Source organism: Polyodon spathula, chromosome 28 (assembly GCF_017654505.1).
Source record: "Polyodon spathula isolate WHYD16114869_AA chromosome 28, ASM1765450v1, whole genome shotgun sequence".
NCBI lineage: Eukaryota > Metazoa > Chordata > Actinopteri > Acipenseriformes > Polyodontidae > Polyodon > Polyodon spathula.
Genome location: NC_054561.1, coordinates 5,005,526 through 5,021,281, shown reverse-complemented (window position 1 = coordinate 5,021,281; position 15,756 = coordinate 5,005,526). Strand labels below are relative to the sequence as shown.

The window sequence follows — 15,756 nt, the reverse complement described above, 5'->3', positions numbered from 1 at the left end:
GTACAATTATTGCCCACTAACATTGATACAAAGGACAATATCTTTAGTTACCTTTTATAACAGTTGCACTGTGTATGTTTGGTACTTTTTGAAGTTAAGGAAAGCAGTGCCATCATCAAAATGTTGAGACTACAAACTGTATCACTTTTTAAAAAATACATTTAAAAAAAAAAAGATATTACACTGCACCCTTCTAAATTTTTTCTTTTTAAAGAGGAATACACTGCTTGTATCATACTACCATCCAAAGATTGTTTGTTTTATAATAATTACCTTTTTTTTCTTTTAATCCAAATTAATTCACAGCATATAACATTTGAGCAGTTATTTGAGAATAAGTCATTTATAAAGGTCATAAAGTCTTATTTAATTGTGGTGTGAAACAGCAGTGTGGGCATGCTGTGTCAGTTTACTCCAGGTTGTTGATGGTGTTCTTGTTTCTCCAGGACTCTGGGAAGGGATCGCTCAGTCTGAGGGATGATCTGAGTTCGGGGATCTTCTCCTTCAACAGCCAGCCAGACGGACACAGCTTCAGCATCGAGAGCTGGCTCGGACCCTGCTCCGGCCCGCCCAGCTGCTTCAACGGTCAGCCACTTTTCAGCAGTTTTGGGGGGAGTGAGAGGCTGTGATGCCAGTTATACCCTGTAAAGGGTTTTGGGGGCAGTGAGAGGCTGTGATGCCAGTTATATCCTGTGAAAGCATAGCCATGTGTTTTTTCTCCCAGGTGTGGACGTGCATATCCAGGGGTTCGACGGGGAGTGGCTGCGGATCAGGGAGGCCCCCAAAGTGCTGTTGGGGCGCATCGCTACTGGGATCAGTGAACAGGTGGGTAGGAAGGGAAAGGACCCCCCACATGAAGATGTGCAGTAAACCTAAGCCATGTTGATTTCAGTTTAGAACTAAGATTTTACATATCTACATATTTGAAATGCCTTTGTCAAGCTCTTACACATAAGTTACGTCTGTGTCAGTAAGTTTGATTATCTACTGGCCCAGTTCTGAACATATCTTGAGTGTTTGTACTGCTGCCTTGGGTGAAGTAGTACCAACCATCTAGAGTGTTGCCTTTAAAATATCTCAACTATTCCAGGTGGAAGAATAAAATACAAAAGTGTCCAAAAGAAGAAAAGACAATATAGCTGGTGCTGGAAATGTTTTAAATATTGGTTCGCACTCCTTTAACTGCAAAACATAGTTGTCTCTTACAAATTCAGACTTCATGTTTTAATGTTTCACAAAACTGGGGTTTTAAAAGGGGCAGTGCAGTGCTGTAAACAAAGTATATTTGATACAAGAGGGACACACTGAAGTTATCAGAAGTAACTGATTCAACAGAGAGGCTGTGTGCTGACCGCGGTTCGTGCTCTTCTGCCCCCCCCCAGATCTCGGAGGCTGCATTCAGCCTGGTGACGGTGGAGGGGTACCCAGTATCCTGCGATGAGGAGATCCCAGATTCAGGAATCGATCTGCGCTGCACCCCTGCTCCAGACTGCAGCCTTGTCTGGACCTGGCGCGTCAAGAAAGGCCAGCTGGAGATCCGGGAGTGAGCAGGGCCGCAGTCCTGCAAGTCTTCACCAGGATTAAGAAAGCAAAATCTGTATCTAAAAGTACTGTATTTGCCAAAGTATGTTTGTATTGTAAACTTTCTACTTGCCCTATTGCTTTTTCATCTTAACTGTTCAGAACATAATTCTGTATCTTAAACTTACTGCCACGGTGTTCTTCTGATTTTACCCTACAACAGAGAGAAATGCTAAACTCTAGCTGATGCAACACTGGTCGCAATCTGTACCATCCGAAATGATGCCTGGTCTAGTCTTTGGTGTTATGTTTTTCATACTTACAATTCCTCCAGGGCAGGGTTTTGGTGCGGCACTGTGCCAAAAGGGAAAAAAAGACATGCTGCAGTCCACGCCATACTCGCTGTATGGATTACTTGAGGACTACAGACTGCATTGCTGGCAATCTAGCAACCTTCACTAGAACTCACTGGTAACAAAGGAAATACAAAGACTTCAAAGATACAGGACCCATTCATAAATCCCCATCTCTTTTATAAAGATGTGCTGGTGAGCAACATGCATGTTGAGCTAAATAAAAAATAAAAGCAGTTCTGCAAACATTTCTTGCTTTGATGTGAAGTTATTACGTGTAGGTCTTTAATGTGAAGCATGTTTTTAATGAGAATTTCCAATGTAATGCTGGTACATCGTTTGAAGCAAGCAAAATGATTCCATACATTTGCCCCACCGTGCATCCCCATTTATTACAAATATGTAGTTTTGAAATTTTAGCAAGCATGTGTTTTAGTTTTAAACCATCTGGTTTCTTTTTCTTTTTTTTTTTTTTTTTTAAACCATAACAAGTGCTTTTCTGTTCTGTACCACATCATGGATCGTTATTGCTGTGTTACCTGTTTTAACAATGTGGGCAATAATCCTTACACTATCAGTGTGCACTAGAGCGGCCATTTCGTAAAGAGCTTTGAAACACTTTAAAGTTGTCAAGATGTTAACAATGAAAAGAAAAATTAGTTATTTAAACAGTTGTATCTACACGTGGGGACGTGTAATGCTATATTTTTTTCGGAACCCCACTACTTGCTCTTTAAATGTACATTGATAGCATTAACTGTCCCAAAACTGTTTTTCACTTACTGTAATTCAGAAGGCCCAAGTATGTTATAAATACGACCTTGTACGTGGTCATGGTAAACAACCTGTTTTCACACCAGTGCCATTTTATTTCACTAGTATTTGGAGCAGAACGATGACTGATTTGAGTTGAACAGTTGAAGTCAAATATATCTGTCAATGTCAAGGGCTTTTTATGAACATGGAGCTTTGTAGACTTTGCTATTTGTGCTCTATATATTTTAAAACTGCTTGACATTTTTATTAATGTTCTTTAATGTCATTTTTAATGCCTTTTTTATGTTAGAGGCCTGCAACTGTCACTGCACTGCTGCGTGAACGCCCTGCAACATTCGTGACATCACAAACATCTAACATTCACAAGCTTAGAAAAGAAATAATGACATACAAGTTTCCCATGAAATGGGGTCCTTTACCAAAAACAACATAGAAACAGCAAATTGATTTATTAACTTTACAACAGTTTAACAGCAGTTATAATCTGTAGCTGAAATAAATTCAAACAACTCTCTTAAGCCAGAGATATCCCCTGATTCTATCCCCTTTCCTGCAGATACATTTAAGGTGCTCTTCACAAAGTGCTGGAAAACAACCTCCACTTCAGGATCAATTTCACCTTTAAAGAGTAAAGGGTAATGTTTACAGTTTTCAAAATCTAAATCCAAAGCATTGAAGTGCAATATAAAGAATGAGGCTGTAGAGAACACTAAGAGCAGTGTCTCTCCTGCTGGGTCTGGGATGGGTCACTCAGAGCTGGTGTCCTCCTCGAAGATCCCCACAGCCTTCTTGCCCAGGGGGATGTAGATGAAGTGGTCCACCTCTCCCCCTCCACTGCTGGGCTTCTGGAAGTGGATCTCCAGGTTATCCTGCAGGTTTTCTTCATCCATGATGTCTGGGATTCCCACCAGCTGAACGGTCTTCTTGGAAATCGAGGTGCGTGTCTGTGAAAACACAGCGTGCAACAGGAAAATCACACTGAACACTGCAAGGGAAGAACCCTGCACCGGTACAGAAAGAGAGGACTGAGGACCCAAATCCACTACCTTTCTTCCACAATGCAGAATGACAAAGCATGGTAAAATCCACTGGATGGCATGAGAACAGTGCACCTTTACCTTAAACATTATATAGGAACTTAATTTGTAGCAATCTCCACTGAAGCTCCACACCAAGGCGCTGCTGTGGAGAGGCCCAGCTCCAGACTGAAGGCTTGCAAGAATAGCACAACTCCAATGATCGGCTTAAATAAATGTGAAACTTGTGGGGTTCAATTAAAACTGTTAACATTACTAGTAACAATGCAACAATTTAGGTATAATTCATGTGAGTCCTTAAACTGTTTGTTCATTGCTTTGTAAAATTAAGTTTTTACTTTTCAGAAAACATGGTGCAAACTTGATTTTGGTTTAAAAGACCTTCAAAAATATCCTGCAGGAAGAGAAACCAAATTGGCATGACATATTTGATATAGAGTCCACTCCATTGATAAGAATCACATCCATCCCAGATGATTTGATTCTTATAAGCAGTTGATTCTTAAAAGTGGATCAATATGATTGCTGTGGTGAACTGCTGCATAATCATCAGTATGTTAGTTTGAGAATAACAGCTTTGTTCCTTGCAGTGTAATGGGTTGACCACTAGGTCTCACGAGTTCCCACATGTATGGAAAATCCATAGTTGTATCCTTAACAAATTAAGGATAATGGTCAATTGGTTAACTCCTTGTTAGAGTTAATGGCACCTTGATAAAAGGGCTTAGCCGATAGCGTTGTGATGGGGGTATAGAGGAGTAAGGAAGTGGAAGCGTGCATTGTGGAGGCAGAAGTATGAGAAAGAAACCAAAACCAAACAGCGAGAAAGAGATCTGTTTGTTCCAGTACGATCTGCAAAAAACTAAAAAAGCCAACCATTTAACCACATACCTTTAAATGTTTGATTTCTCCATTTAGGAATGGGGTCACCTTCACACGATAAGTCTTATCAAACATCTTTATGTCGTGATATTCCTTGCTTGTCAAACCTTTCGCAACTGAATTTATGACAAAAAAAATGTTAATTTTACAGCCAGAACAGATTCATGAGGTCAGATTTATAACTTTTGTTTCAGAGCAAAGTTTTAAAACCTTGTCATGTTACGAAGATAGAAATAACTAATGTACAAGCAAGATAACTTTAATATTCTGGGCTCAATTTTGCAACGTGTGTGGACTAAGGAACCTTGAAAAAGCTTTAAAAACATAGCAAGCTTTGCTAAGAACAATCATTTACCTGCTCCTTAATTGCAACCAAGTTGCTTTTTTTTCTAGTTTTATATCATTATATCTTTTCCCTTGAACTTGATAAGTTTCATTTCATATTGAACAGAGTATTTTCCCCTTTAAAACAAACAGAGAGAAGTCTGCCCTTCTCAAACAGTTTCTTTCACACATGCTGACACGTGACTCTGACGACACATCTTGTACTAAAGTTCCATCACTGCTAAAGCTGTTCTCTAGATAGAACGAAAACCTATAAGAAACTAAAGTAGTTTAACCACATATTTTTTATTGAGTGTTTTGAAGTTATGAATGAGTAACTATACTATATAAAATGAAATTGACTATACTATATAGAAGAAAATGGAAATGATATAAGAACCATGTCTAAACATTTCTGAACCCAGCTGAAACAAGCACCAGCAGCACATCTATGCAATGTTCTGTGTGCCTTCACAGCTTACTGGTATCCTCCATGAAGTTCACAACCACGTTTCCTGAATCTGGCAGCATTTCCGTCATGTCCACATCCCCGCCTCCATTCCTCTTTTTCTGGAAATAAATCTCGAGCTTGTCTAAGAGTTGGTCCTCCGTGCCGATGTTGGGAAGGTCTGATACTAAAATGCGCTTGTCACACACATGAGTTTCCACCTAAGAAATATATAAAAAAAAAATTAAAAAAAAGCATGTGTCCCATTGGAGGTATGTGTGACCTCCCTTAAAGTTTACCACAGTAAATCTACATGGCAAGTTTTCCCAAGGCTATACTAGTCTATGCATTTATTGTAGATTACTATGGCTTGCCATGTTTTTTAATATGCTTTAGCATACCTATCTGTATTATACAATGCTTGCTTGTGCTTTACCATGCTTTCACTGTGCTTTGTTACACTTTGCTTTTATAAAGGTTAACTCCTGTAACTCATCTACAGTATGTTTTTTGGAAACCCTGGAGAAGAAGAGCCTCTCTGACCCGTCAATCACTGAGCATATATAAAAGCTGCCCTATCAGGGCCCTGCTGTGAGGGGGAAGTCCCTCTCACCTCCTGCTGAAGAGGGACATCCTCAAAGTAGCATATCGCCATTTTCTCTCTCACCTCACTGAGACAACACCTAGTGTTGGATATGGACCCAAAAGGTGCAGATTTTATGTCTTACACAATTTAAATAAATATGTTTTCTCAAGCCTCTTCATGGTTATCTGAGCCTCTAGAATCCTAGTTGCCGGCTCCTATTGAGCACTTCCTTAATCCAAAAACCCCCCCCAATCAAATCAATCCTTTAAATATAGCGTCTTTCATACAAAAAGATTATCAAATCGCTGTACAGGACAAAACAGAAGAAAATCTAAATACATGTGTATAGAAATTAAAGAAAAACAGAGTTCAGAATTCAGTTTAAAAAGGCCAAGATAAAAAACAGAAGAAAATCTAAATATAATACATTTGTATTGGGATTAAAGAGAAACACAAGCTAATCTAAATATAATACATTTGTATAGGGATTAAAAAGAATCACAAGCTAATCTAAAAAAGTCATTTTTCAATTTTCAACTGATGTAGCACTTCTGAGATGAGGTGGCAGTGAAGGCCTGCATCAGCTGATCTTAAATTGCGAGATGGTAAGTATACGACTAGAAGCTCTTTTACATAATCTGGTGCCAGACCTTTAAGTATTTGGTGACCTTTCAACTGTTGGCTGGACCAGCAGAGTTGAAAGATCACAGCATACTATTTCATTAGAACCAGAAAGTATTAGAGAAAACTGATTTATCAGAACTTATTTTATAAACATGATAGAAATAAAACAACTATTTATCATTTAAAATGGTATATTTTGTATGAAATAAAAATGCCGCCAGGTGAGTCTTTACCTCAATATCGCTGGGCACAAGCAACTGCACAGGACGGGCCTCAACTGTGATATAACAATCACCAAGTTTTATCTTGTGGAACTTTATTTCCAGCACCTTCTGAGCAACTGCAAGCAAAGACAAAAACTAATTATCATAAACTAGAAATGGGAATTTTTGGGAATACAAACAACCCCAGTGGGTCATATCAGATCGAATGTCAAAGCATGTGTATTATTAATAACAACCAGTTGAGGGTCACCCAGCATGCTTGCAGAAAGGAACTGTGATGGGAGAAGTGACCAGTAGGTGCTGAATTAGACTCCCATTTCAAGAGTGACATTAGGATGGGATCGGGTCAAAATGTGAACTTTTTCGCTGTTTGCAGTTCGGGTGTGGGTAAAAAAAAATTAAGTTTCGGGTCTTCTGTCCTTTCAGCGTACTCGTCTGTAACCCTTTCCCAACGAAAGCATTAGAAGGTAAATGTGCCAGTATTTATAAAGCAGGAGGCGTTTAGGGAGGAGTCATCGGACTAAGCAGTGTTGTTCTCGCTTGTTTGATACGTCACAAGATCCCTTTATCACGTCTGCTTGGTGATATTAAACACGTGTGTAAACGAGGTGAAAGAAAAGATAGCGCTGGGTTTATATCATGTAATGGACAATAGTTCGAGAGGTCAATCATAGCGTGGAATATTTTTGGAATCATGTTTTTTTGTGAACGACAACCACAAAACTAGTACATCTCTGCGAAAGCACAGGAGATCCCTTGCAACTGGTGGCATGAAAGGAATAGAAAGGTATTTTATAGTAGAGACAGTTAATATGTTACAATGTTAAAATATATCCAGACCACTAGAGAAAGCTACCACGCTGTACAGCCAATTGTATAAACTCTGTGGAGAACCGTAGCGGTATCTGTGCGTGAATGTGACAGTGTGAGAGTCAGCTGACACAGGCAGTAGGTAAAGGACAAACACATGCAGGTTCGGGTCATGTTGCAGATAAAGTGGGTCGGGTCGGGTCACAGACGGTGTTGCAGTGGGATTCCCACAGTACAGGAATACATTTCTCTTTACGTTTGCGGGAATGGATGGAAACAGAATTTAAACTGGCAGGAACAGGTGGGGCAGGGAATAAAGAGTCTTAAATCTCACGGGAACAGACGGGAGCGGAACGGAAGGCCGTGGGAATGGGAGGGAGCAAGTATGAAGGCTCCAGGAAGAGCAGTATCAAACTTTAGTTTCTCAGACACCTGAATCGTTAACCATGGCCACAGTCACTTTTCTATATTAGATGTTGCAATATTAACAAAATCAATATGAGATGTTGTAAAATGAAACCAATCACAGGCATACTCAGACTTCTGGGTATCCATATATTTACCAAGACAGATACTATAACCCTTGTATCAACGACACTCATTTTAATTGACACACCCCATTTTGTGATGTCGCTGGCTCATCCATTCAATTCAACCTTGCTTGCTTCAAGACCATTAACATAACTGTAAAAGGCCTATCCTCATTTTACATATGTCAACCTCAGCAAATAATTTGATTAAATACATTTGGGACAGAGATGGGATGGGACGGGTCAGGAAAATGTTTGATGGGACAGGATGGGACAGAACTCAATTTTCATTCCTGTGAATCATTGTATACTGTGAAAAGCATTATGAACAGTGTGCAGTGTACAGCTCCAATCTGACTAACAGAGTACATCTTAATAGGTAAATGGCATTGGTGCTCTCTGTATCTGCCTTTTCCTGATTTGTAGCTTGCTTCGATAATCTTTCTTATTGCTTAGTGCCCTGTACACTGCTTTTACTTCCTCATTTATTTAAATTGAAGTGGTAGTGATCTTTAAACTCTGTTGGTCCCACTGCTCTGAACTCTTTACTACAGCGCAGGTTATATGTTCCATTCTCAAATGCAGGAGTGCAGCTATGGGAGGGGGTCTATAAACTGTTTACATACCATCCTCTTCCTCGAAGGTGATCAGTGCTGTCCCACCCTCAATGGGGTACAGAATTCGGGGCTTCACATCGAAGCCAGACGAGGACCCCTCCACAGCAGTGACTCCAGTGAAAACCATTTTCTTCTCAGGCACTGCAGTGGACACCTACAGAAAAGACAACATGGTGCCATGAAGGATTAGGGTACAGCAACTCAAGCAACCCAAACAAACAACTTGTTTATACCGTCCCAGAAGGAACACTTTAGAACACTTGCTCTTTTTCAAATCATGTAGTTCTGTAACATTTCTCTACCATGCACATCTATTCATTTTACAGGTCTCAAATATGCGGTTTTGAAAGACACTTTAAAACACTTCATATCTGGTACTACACTCGATTAAAGAACACTACGTTCGCTTGGCTAGTAAAACTGTCCCCACTCCCTTCACTGGCTTCTTTCCTGTCAATAACAGGTCAGCTGCTTCCCCTACTGGCTGACATACTTTCAGCCAGTAACATGCTTTGACTCTGAAGACACTGCTGTGGTGAAATTAGTTTACTACTAAAACTCCCCACACTTCCTCATCAATATTATTGAAAGTGTTTTGACAAAGTGACTCATCAATCACTGATAGGTGATTTGGGTTTGCAAAGACAAAATTAGAAGCACAACATAAACAGATACGGCTTTTATTATAAAAAATAAATATTACAATAGAGGAACATCAAATCGAGTGGATATATAAACACAGGCTTCAACAGAAACAAGCATTATTAAAGACACCATTTTCTTTATTTCTTACATATAAAAAGAGAATTTCGTTATTTCGGCCAGCTATATACCAGGAACACTAGTACCTAGGTCTGGAATACTGAGGCGCGTGTACCTGGGTTTGGACTCTCAGCTCCTGGTTCTCCTCCTCCATTCTGTCCAGCTCATTCTGGAGTGCCTCAGACTCCCTGCACAGTTCAGCATGCTCTGTCTGCACCTTCACCAGTCTCTCCTGAAAAAACAAGGCTCTCTGTAATAAGCAGCACTAAAGTGATTGTAGCTAACAAAATAATTCCACAAATCTAACTCTGTTTTGCACTTCCATCTGGCTAAAGGTGTAGTTTTGAAAGAAACACACAAAGCAAATGTATTTTCATTTTAAACATATATGTTTTAACCTTAGGGTGAATGAAGCTCTGAGTATGTATGCCTTATTATTGGGTTATCTGTTTGCACTTCCTGGGCATGTTATTGTTTGAAAGCTTGTCATTCAAAAGGGGAAGCAGCTGATTGGTAATCGACAGGAAAGAAATAATTGAAAGGGTGGTCACAATTTCACTTTCCAGGTCAAATGACCCAGGAAGTGCAACACTATTTGAAAGCATTGATATCAAACAGAGGTTTCTTTAACCTCAAATTACTTTCTTATTCTACAATATTCTGTACATACCGTTGATATACGACAAGGTCCTCAACTTTTCATGATAACGATCGCTCTAATTTGGAAGTTACAGCGTGACGGGGGCGTCTATGCTAGACACTTTTTGATTGAGGCTGTACTGACATTTTCAATTCATTGTTATGAAAAAAAAAAGTTATACTACAACCGGTAGTTGGTGTAAACTATTTTAAGAAAAATACTATTTTCTACTTTCTATTGAAAACACATACCTGGCAACCTATTTTCTATTTGTATTTTAAATAGATTCATGGACCACTATATAGTTACCTTGACTATTTTGCACATCCCTGAGTAAAAGAGATTACACTTTTTCATATATTGCAGAATACCGTGTACTTCCAGGGCCTCTATCTACACTATCATCCTGATGGAATTCCTGAATAACCAAGCAACGAGGACTTTACAAGCTGCTGACATGGAACTGTGCTGATTTTTTTATTTAATTCAAAGTCCAAGTCCTGTTGTTCTAATTACCATAATGAATCTGTGGTAAAACACATGATACAAGTTTCCGAACCTATGCAATGATATCTGCACACATCCGCCAACATGCTTTATAAAAACTTGTACCTTGTGAAGATTTAATTGCATGGCTTTGCGCTGCTCGTCCTCTTGGCGTCTCTGTTGCACAGCTGCTGAACGCACTTTGAACTCCTTCGTTATCGCCAGCAGGTTGTCCCTGGCAACCTTCAGTTCTGTCTGGTCGTTCTCCAGCTGGTCACAAATGGCCTACAAGGAAGAAGGCCACATATAGGGAAGACTGGACCATACCGCTGTGCACTGACAGCAGACCAGGACTTGTAACAATTTACTCCAGATATTGCACTTGGGTGGGACTCACTCCAGTCTGGGTGGGGGGGTTAGGGTTAGGCGAATCGTGGCGCGAGTTCACCAAACATCAGAATTAACTATCCTACCCCAGAGGCAGTTTTGATCCCAAAGATTTACTGTGCTTTTTCTAGTATATTTACTGTTCGGCAAATCAAATGTAATTGTACTCCATCCAATGCATTATACAATGTAATATCAAATTAGATTAGATTTTACTGCACTGCAAGTTCTGGATTAGTTCCTTGTTAGAAGGTTAGGGAACTTGTCCACTAATTAAATAAATTTGCTTTTCTTTTTCTATAAAACTAGATTAACAATCTATGTTTAAGAAACTATGTCAAAGCTTTTAAAATAAACTAAACAATTAAAAATGTGCTGTTAAACCCAAACACCTTATTGCCAAAAGCAAGATGCAATAGTCCTGCATTTTTGAAATCTTGGATTGCACAATGTTAACTAGCAACAGCCATTGCGCAATGGCAGGGGTGCAGTGCACTAAACTGCTAAGCGCATATGGAACAGGGTGCACAGGGACACGCACCTTGTATTTCTTTATTTCTTGTTGGATCATCTCCAGATATTTCCTGGGAGAAGCGTCTGGCCCAACAGAAGTGAGAAGTGAAAAATCCTGCAACAAAAGCATACATTATCAGCTACATGCATTTAACATTAGTAAGTAGTTTTTTTAAGCGTTCCTTCATATTTTTTGTGATATTTGTAATAGTTCTGAACTGTCTGACAAAGACACATTGTGTCGAAACGCGTCTGGGTTTTTGTTTGTTTTGAAAAATGTTTGTTCAATAAAATATATTTTAATCAGAAACTGAGGGTGCGACCAAGTATATCTCCGAGTTAATGTTTAATATATATATATATATATATATATACCGTATATATATATATCAAAAAAAATATATATAATAATATATCTATATATATATATATATAGTTCGTCTCTGTCAAGCTCTGTCTCGAAGTCTTCAGTTATATTTGAAGTTGTCTTCAGACTGTGCGCATCATATTTGATGAGGTTTCGGAACAAGACATTATAGCGAGGTACCGCTTGAAAAGAGAAGATATTCAACAGCTTTTCACATTTCTCAACCCGTTTGTTGACAGGCAAACAAAAAAGACACCACCAGCATATTGTTTCATTTGGATTGATGTATTATTGCAACTTTTTCATTTGTTTTGTTTGCACTATTTGCATTTTGGTTTCTAGTTTTGTTCACTATCCTTGTATTTTTTTTTTATAATATCACTGCTAACCCATGTCCGCCTAGAGGCACTTGAGACTAAACTATTATAACTTTCTATTTCCTTGGATTACTGTTGATTGTCTGACCAAACTGTTCCCATTTAACCCTGGGACTTAAAAGGATTATTCATCCGAGCTACCTTTCCATTGGGAAATCGTTTGCTAGACGAACATTTCCAAACCAGGGAGATTTTGCTGCTGTATGAAAATCAACCATTTTCTTTTTGGGTTTTTTTTTTTCCTTAATCATCTGAATTAGTTATATACCTTAGTTCTGGTCAATCCAGTATATATATATATCTGGACAAGATATATATATATATATATATATATTATTGCTTCTATTTATATAGTTAATGTTTTTGATAATTACATTATACTTAAGGCTTGTTACCATTTGGCTCCATGGCTCCATTTTACACTGGCTAATGCTTGTATTAAGGAAGACTAAACAGTATTCCTTTCGTAAGTAAAGAAGTGACAACATTTCGTTTGATCAGAAATGGGAATACGATTGAATCAAATTACACAACATACTGTTGACTCAAAAAAAAAAAAAAGAAACTCCAGCCAAGATCAGCTGAGAAATTAGCCTTGATAAAATGTGTTATCTAATTTAGACTTCCAGATGATGGTTCTGAGGCTGGACAGGTCATCATGCATTTAACACGTGTAACATGTTTCTTTCTAAGCAATGCCCGTCCGCTTACAGCATGTTACAGGGGGGGATTTGGAAATACAACTATTCAGAGAAACTTCAAGGGTTTGCCTGCGTGAATAACTATTTACCATACTTAATTACTTCAAAAGGAAATTCCCATTCCTGCAATCAGGGCAGCTTCTCAACAAAATTCAGACTCTGATTAGTGGGCATCACTTATATTGCACACAGTCAAAAGATAGAATATTAACACACTGCATCACCTTTAATACTAACAGTTGTAGTAGAAAGTGCCTGAAAAAATTCCTAGCATCAATTAATTACAGCAAACTAATGATCCAAGCAGAAACTGCAACCAAACAAAAAATATACAGAACAAATAATTATTAAATGGTCAGAAATTCAATATTCTGAGAAAAATGGCTTTTATGAAATAACCATTTAATAAATAGAAATAGATATGTAATGTTTTCATACAGGAAGAGCCTGTTTTGCAGACTGGGCACTGGAAGATACCAGAGAGAGAGAGAGAGCGAGATGAAAAGTGGAAATCAGAGAGAAGATGCATTTTCTTAGGCAGAAAAGGGACTCTGCAGCAGTAATCAGAAATAAAACTGAAGCTCGGAATTTGATAGTATTTAATTGCTACTGCATAATGTAATAACTACTTGTTGTGTAGAAATGGAACTACAAAGACAATAAGATCATTTTTTTCACAAAAAAAGGTTCTGAAAGTATAATATTTCACTCTAAATACCACCATGAGTCTCTGCATTTACTTTAAATATGAAAGTGAAAATAAATAGCTTGGAAGTTATTTTCCCATACTGCCACAGTTTAAGGAAGTAACAATCTGGTCACCGAATGGTAAATTTACCTGGTCAGACATCACTGTGCTCGCCTCCTTTATCGTCTTCAAAGTTTTAATCTGCTAATAAAATGGGGAGACATCATTTATAATAGTTTGACACATTATGTTTACCCTGCTGGTCTTCAGTTCCACGACACATTTAAATTGGTTTTGGCACATCTGGGTCCCAGCACTAAAACTCCACCGTGGCTGATTTCATAAATGAAAATTACATTTATCGTGACTGAAGAAGATGAAGCAAACCCAACAGTTAATTGTTCAACTACAAAAATGTGCTGACAGTGTTGAAGTGTCAAGTGAAAATTACCAGGCTTACAACTACCACCAATTCACAACTTTTTTTTTTGTTTGTTTGTTTTTAAGTGAGTGATTAATGAGATTCACCAATTTGCTGTGTTTATATTTAACTCTTATTTATATTTAAACAAATATGTACATTTTATTTGGCATTTTAGTACTACCGTACAGGAAACGTCTAATGTTGTCTGGTGTCATATTTAGTTTATATTGTAAAAAGCCGTTTATAAACACCCTTTTAAAGTAAATTATAAATGTAAATTTTAAAACCTATATAAACAAGCCCTCTCTAGAATAATGAACATCGTTATTATATAACACGAATTGCAACTAAACTGAAACTAAAGATATGCGTTGTTTTCATTTTAACGAGGAACTGAACTGCTGTATTTAATTTAAAACATACGCCACCAGAACTTAAAAGTAGGCTACGTAGAACACGGTTTTGTTGCGAATACTTCTAACTTGACTATTGCCTGTTTTCTGTATTTATTTATTTGTTTGTTTTCTGACTCTCACCTTGTGGGTGCTTCTTTGCTGCCCTGTCGAAAGTCTCTTTCAGTTTCGTTTCTATTGAAAATAAGTGGCTTGCAAACAATCTGGATTCAAAGTGCCAACTCACATCCCTGAAAAAGATAAACTACACGCACTTCGAGGACTTCTTTATACCCATAATAAACTCTGTGCACATTATGAATGAAGACAAAAGTTTAAATGTTTATAAAACTCCTCTAAACATATCAATGAATTTTTTTTTTATGAAATGGGTATTTTAAATATATTCTGATTGGTCAAAAAAGGTCACATGGAGGTGTTGCTATTGTGGTACTGTCAAGATATCAGGAAGATACTTGAATCCACCTTTACTGCCGCCACAGTGCTTAAAGGACTCTGATATATAGAGAGCGCTCTGGAGAATTATTTTCCATGACGTCAATGAAACCGTGAAAAAAATGCATCAAACTTTTGAAGCAGATTTCACATTTGCCCCAGGTCTTCTGAAGAAAACGGCAAGCAATAGCAAATTATGACAGTATGCAATTATTATGAAGTATTCAAAAGTGTTCAGTCATGAATTTGAACCATAAGAGAACTGAGAATACAAATGCAATTTGATCATTAGAGACGTAAATTTACATCATTTATACAATAGATGCCACTCATTAGCAACTTTAAAGACAACTTTTGGTTATTAACATTTTTCCTATGGTTAATATTATCCTATGGTTTTTCGCTTATTGAAACATCAATTTTGTACAATAGAGCCATAGAAAACATCATGAGGGGAAAACCACCGAAGAGTCTTTTAAGAGGCACCCAAATCTTCTCTAAAATAATTTAAACATCTATTTGTTTATTTGATTAATAATATATATATATATATATATATATAATTTACAGAATCTCAACTTCCGAGAATCTGAGTTGAAGGAGAAGGGGTGGAGCGATCAGAACGACAAATTTTGAACAGATTTAAATTGATGATCAAAATGATATTTTTGTGTTTCAAAAAACATAGAAATGTCTTAAAAGCTAGAAAACTGAAAGCTCTCCATATTCGTTTGTCTGTATGCCATACAAGACAAAAAAAAAAAAGTGGACGCGTTTATTATTTTTTGACAATGTGTACATTTTAATAGTTTTGTTGACTTTTGGAAAGA

At 37.7% G+C, this 15,756-nt stretch overlaps 2 protein-coding genes across 5 annotated transcripts in view; one reads left to right on the top strand and one right to left on the bottom strand.

The window, feature by feature from the left end:
- Positions 1–2,309, top strand: part of map3k14a (mitogen-activated protein kinase kinase kinase 14a) — a 32,739-nt gene extending 30,430 nt beyond the window's left edge. For 2 of the 3 annotated variants that reach the window (XM_041231599.1, XM_041231600.1), the window contains exons 14-16: positions 447–585; positions 725–825; positions 1,383–2,309. In XM_041231599.1, the coding sequence (XP_041087533.1) occupies positions 447–585; positions 725–825; positions 1,383–1,547 (405 nt within the window). In that variant the 3' untranslated portion in view covers positions 1,548–2,309. The remainder of the gene's footprint in view (positions 1–446; positions 586–724; positions 826–1,382) is intronic. The other variant, XM_041231598.1, reaches the window with a different exon arrangement.
- Positions 2,310–3,085: 776 nt separating this feature from the next.
- On the bottom strand, positions 3,086–14,836 carry ifi35 (interferon-induced protein 35). 2 transcript variants are annotated; one of them, XM_041231802.1, is made up of 10 exons: positions 14,615–14,836; positions 13,805–13,858; positions 11,550–11,636; positions 10,748–10,906; positions 9,611–9,727; positions 8,743–8,887; positions 6,786–6,892; positions 5,377–5,563; positions 4,580–4,686; positions 3,086–3,595 (listed from the first exon to the last, which is right to left on the bottom strand). In XM_041231802.1, exons 2-10 carry the CDS (start codon positions 13,814–13,816, stop codon positions 3,398–3,400), a joined length of 1,119 nt encoding a protein of 372 aa, XP_041087736.1. In that variant the 5' UTR covers positions 13,817–13,858; positions 14,615–14,836; the 3' UTR covers positions 3,086–3,397. The 2 variants fall into 2 exon arrangements, with proteins under 2 accessions (XP_041087736.1, XP_041087737.1); XM_041231803.1 differs by having other exon boundaries at positions 13,805–13,855.
- Positions 14,837–15,756: the final 920 nt, after the last annotated feature.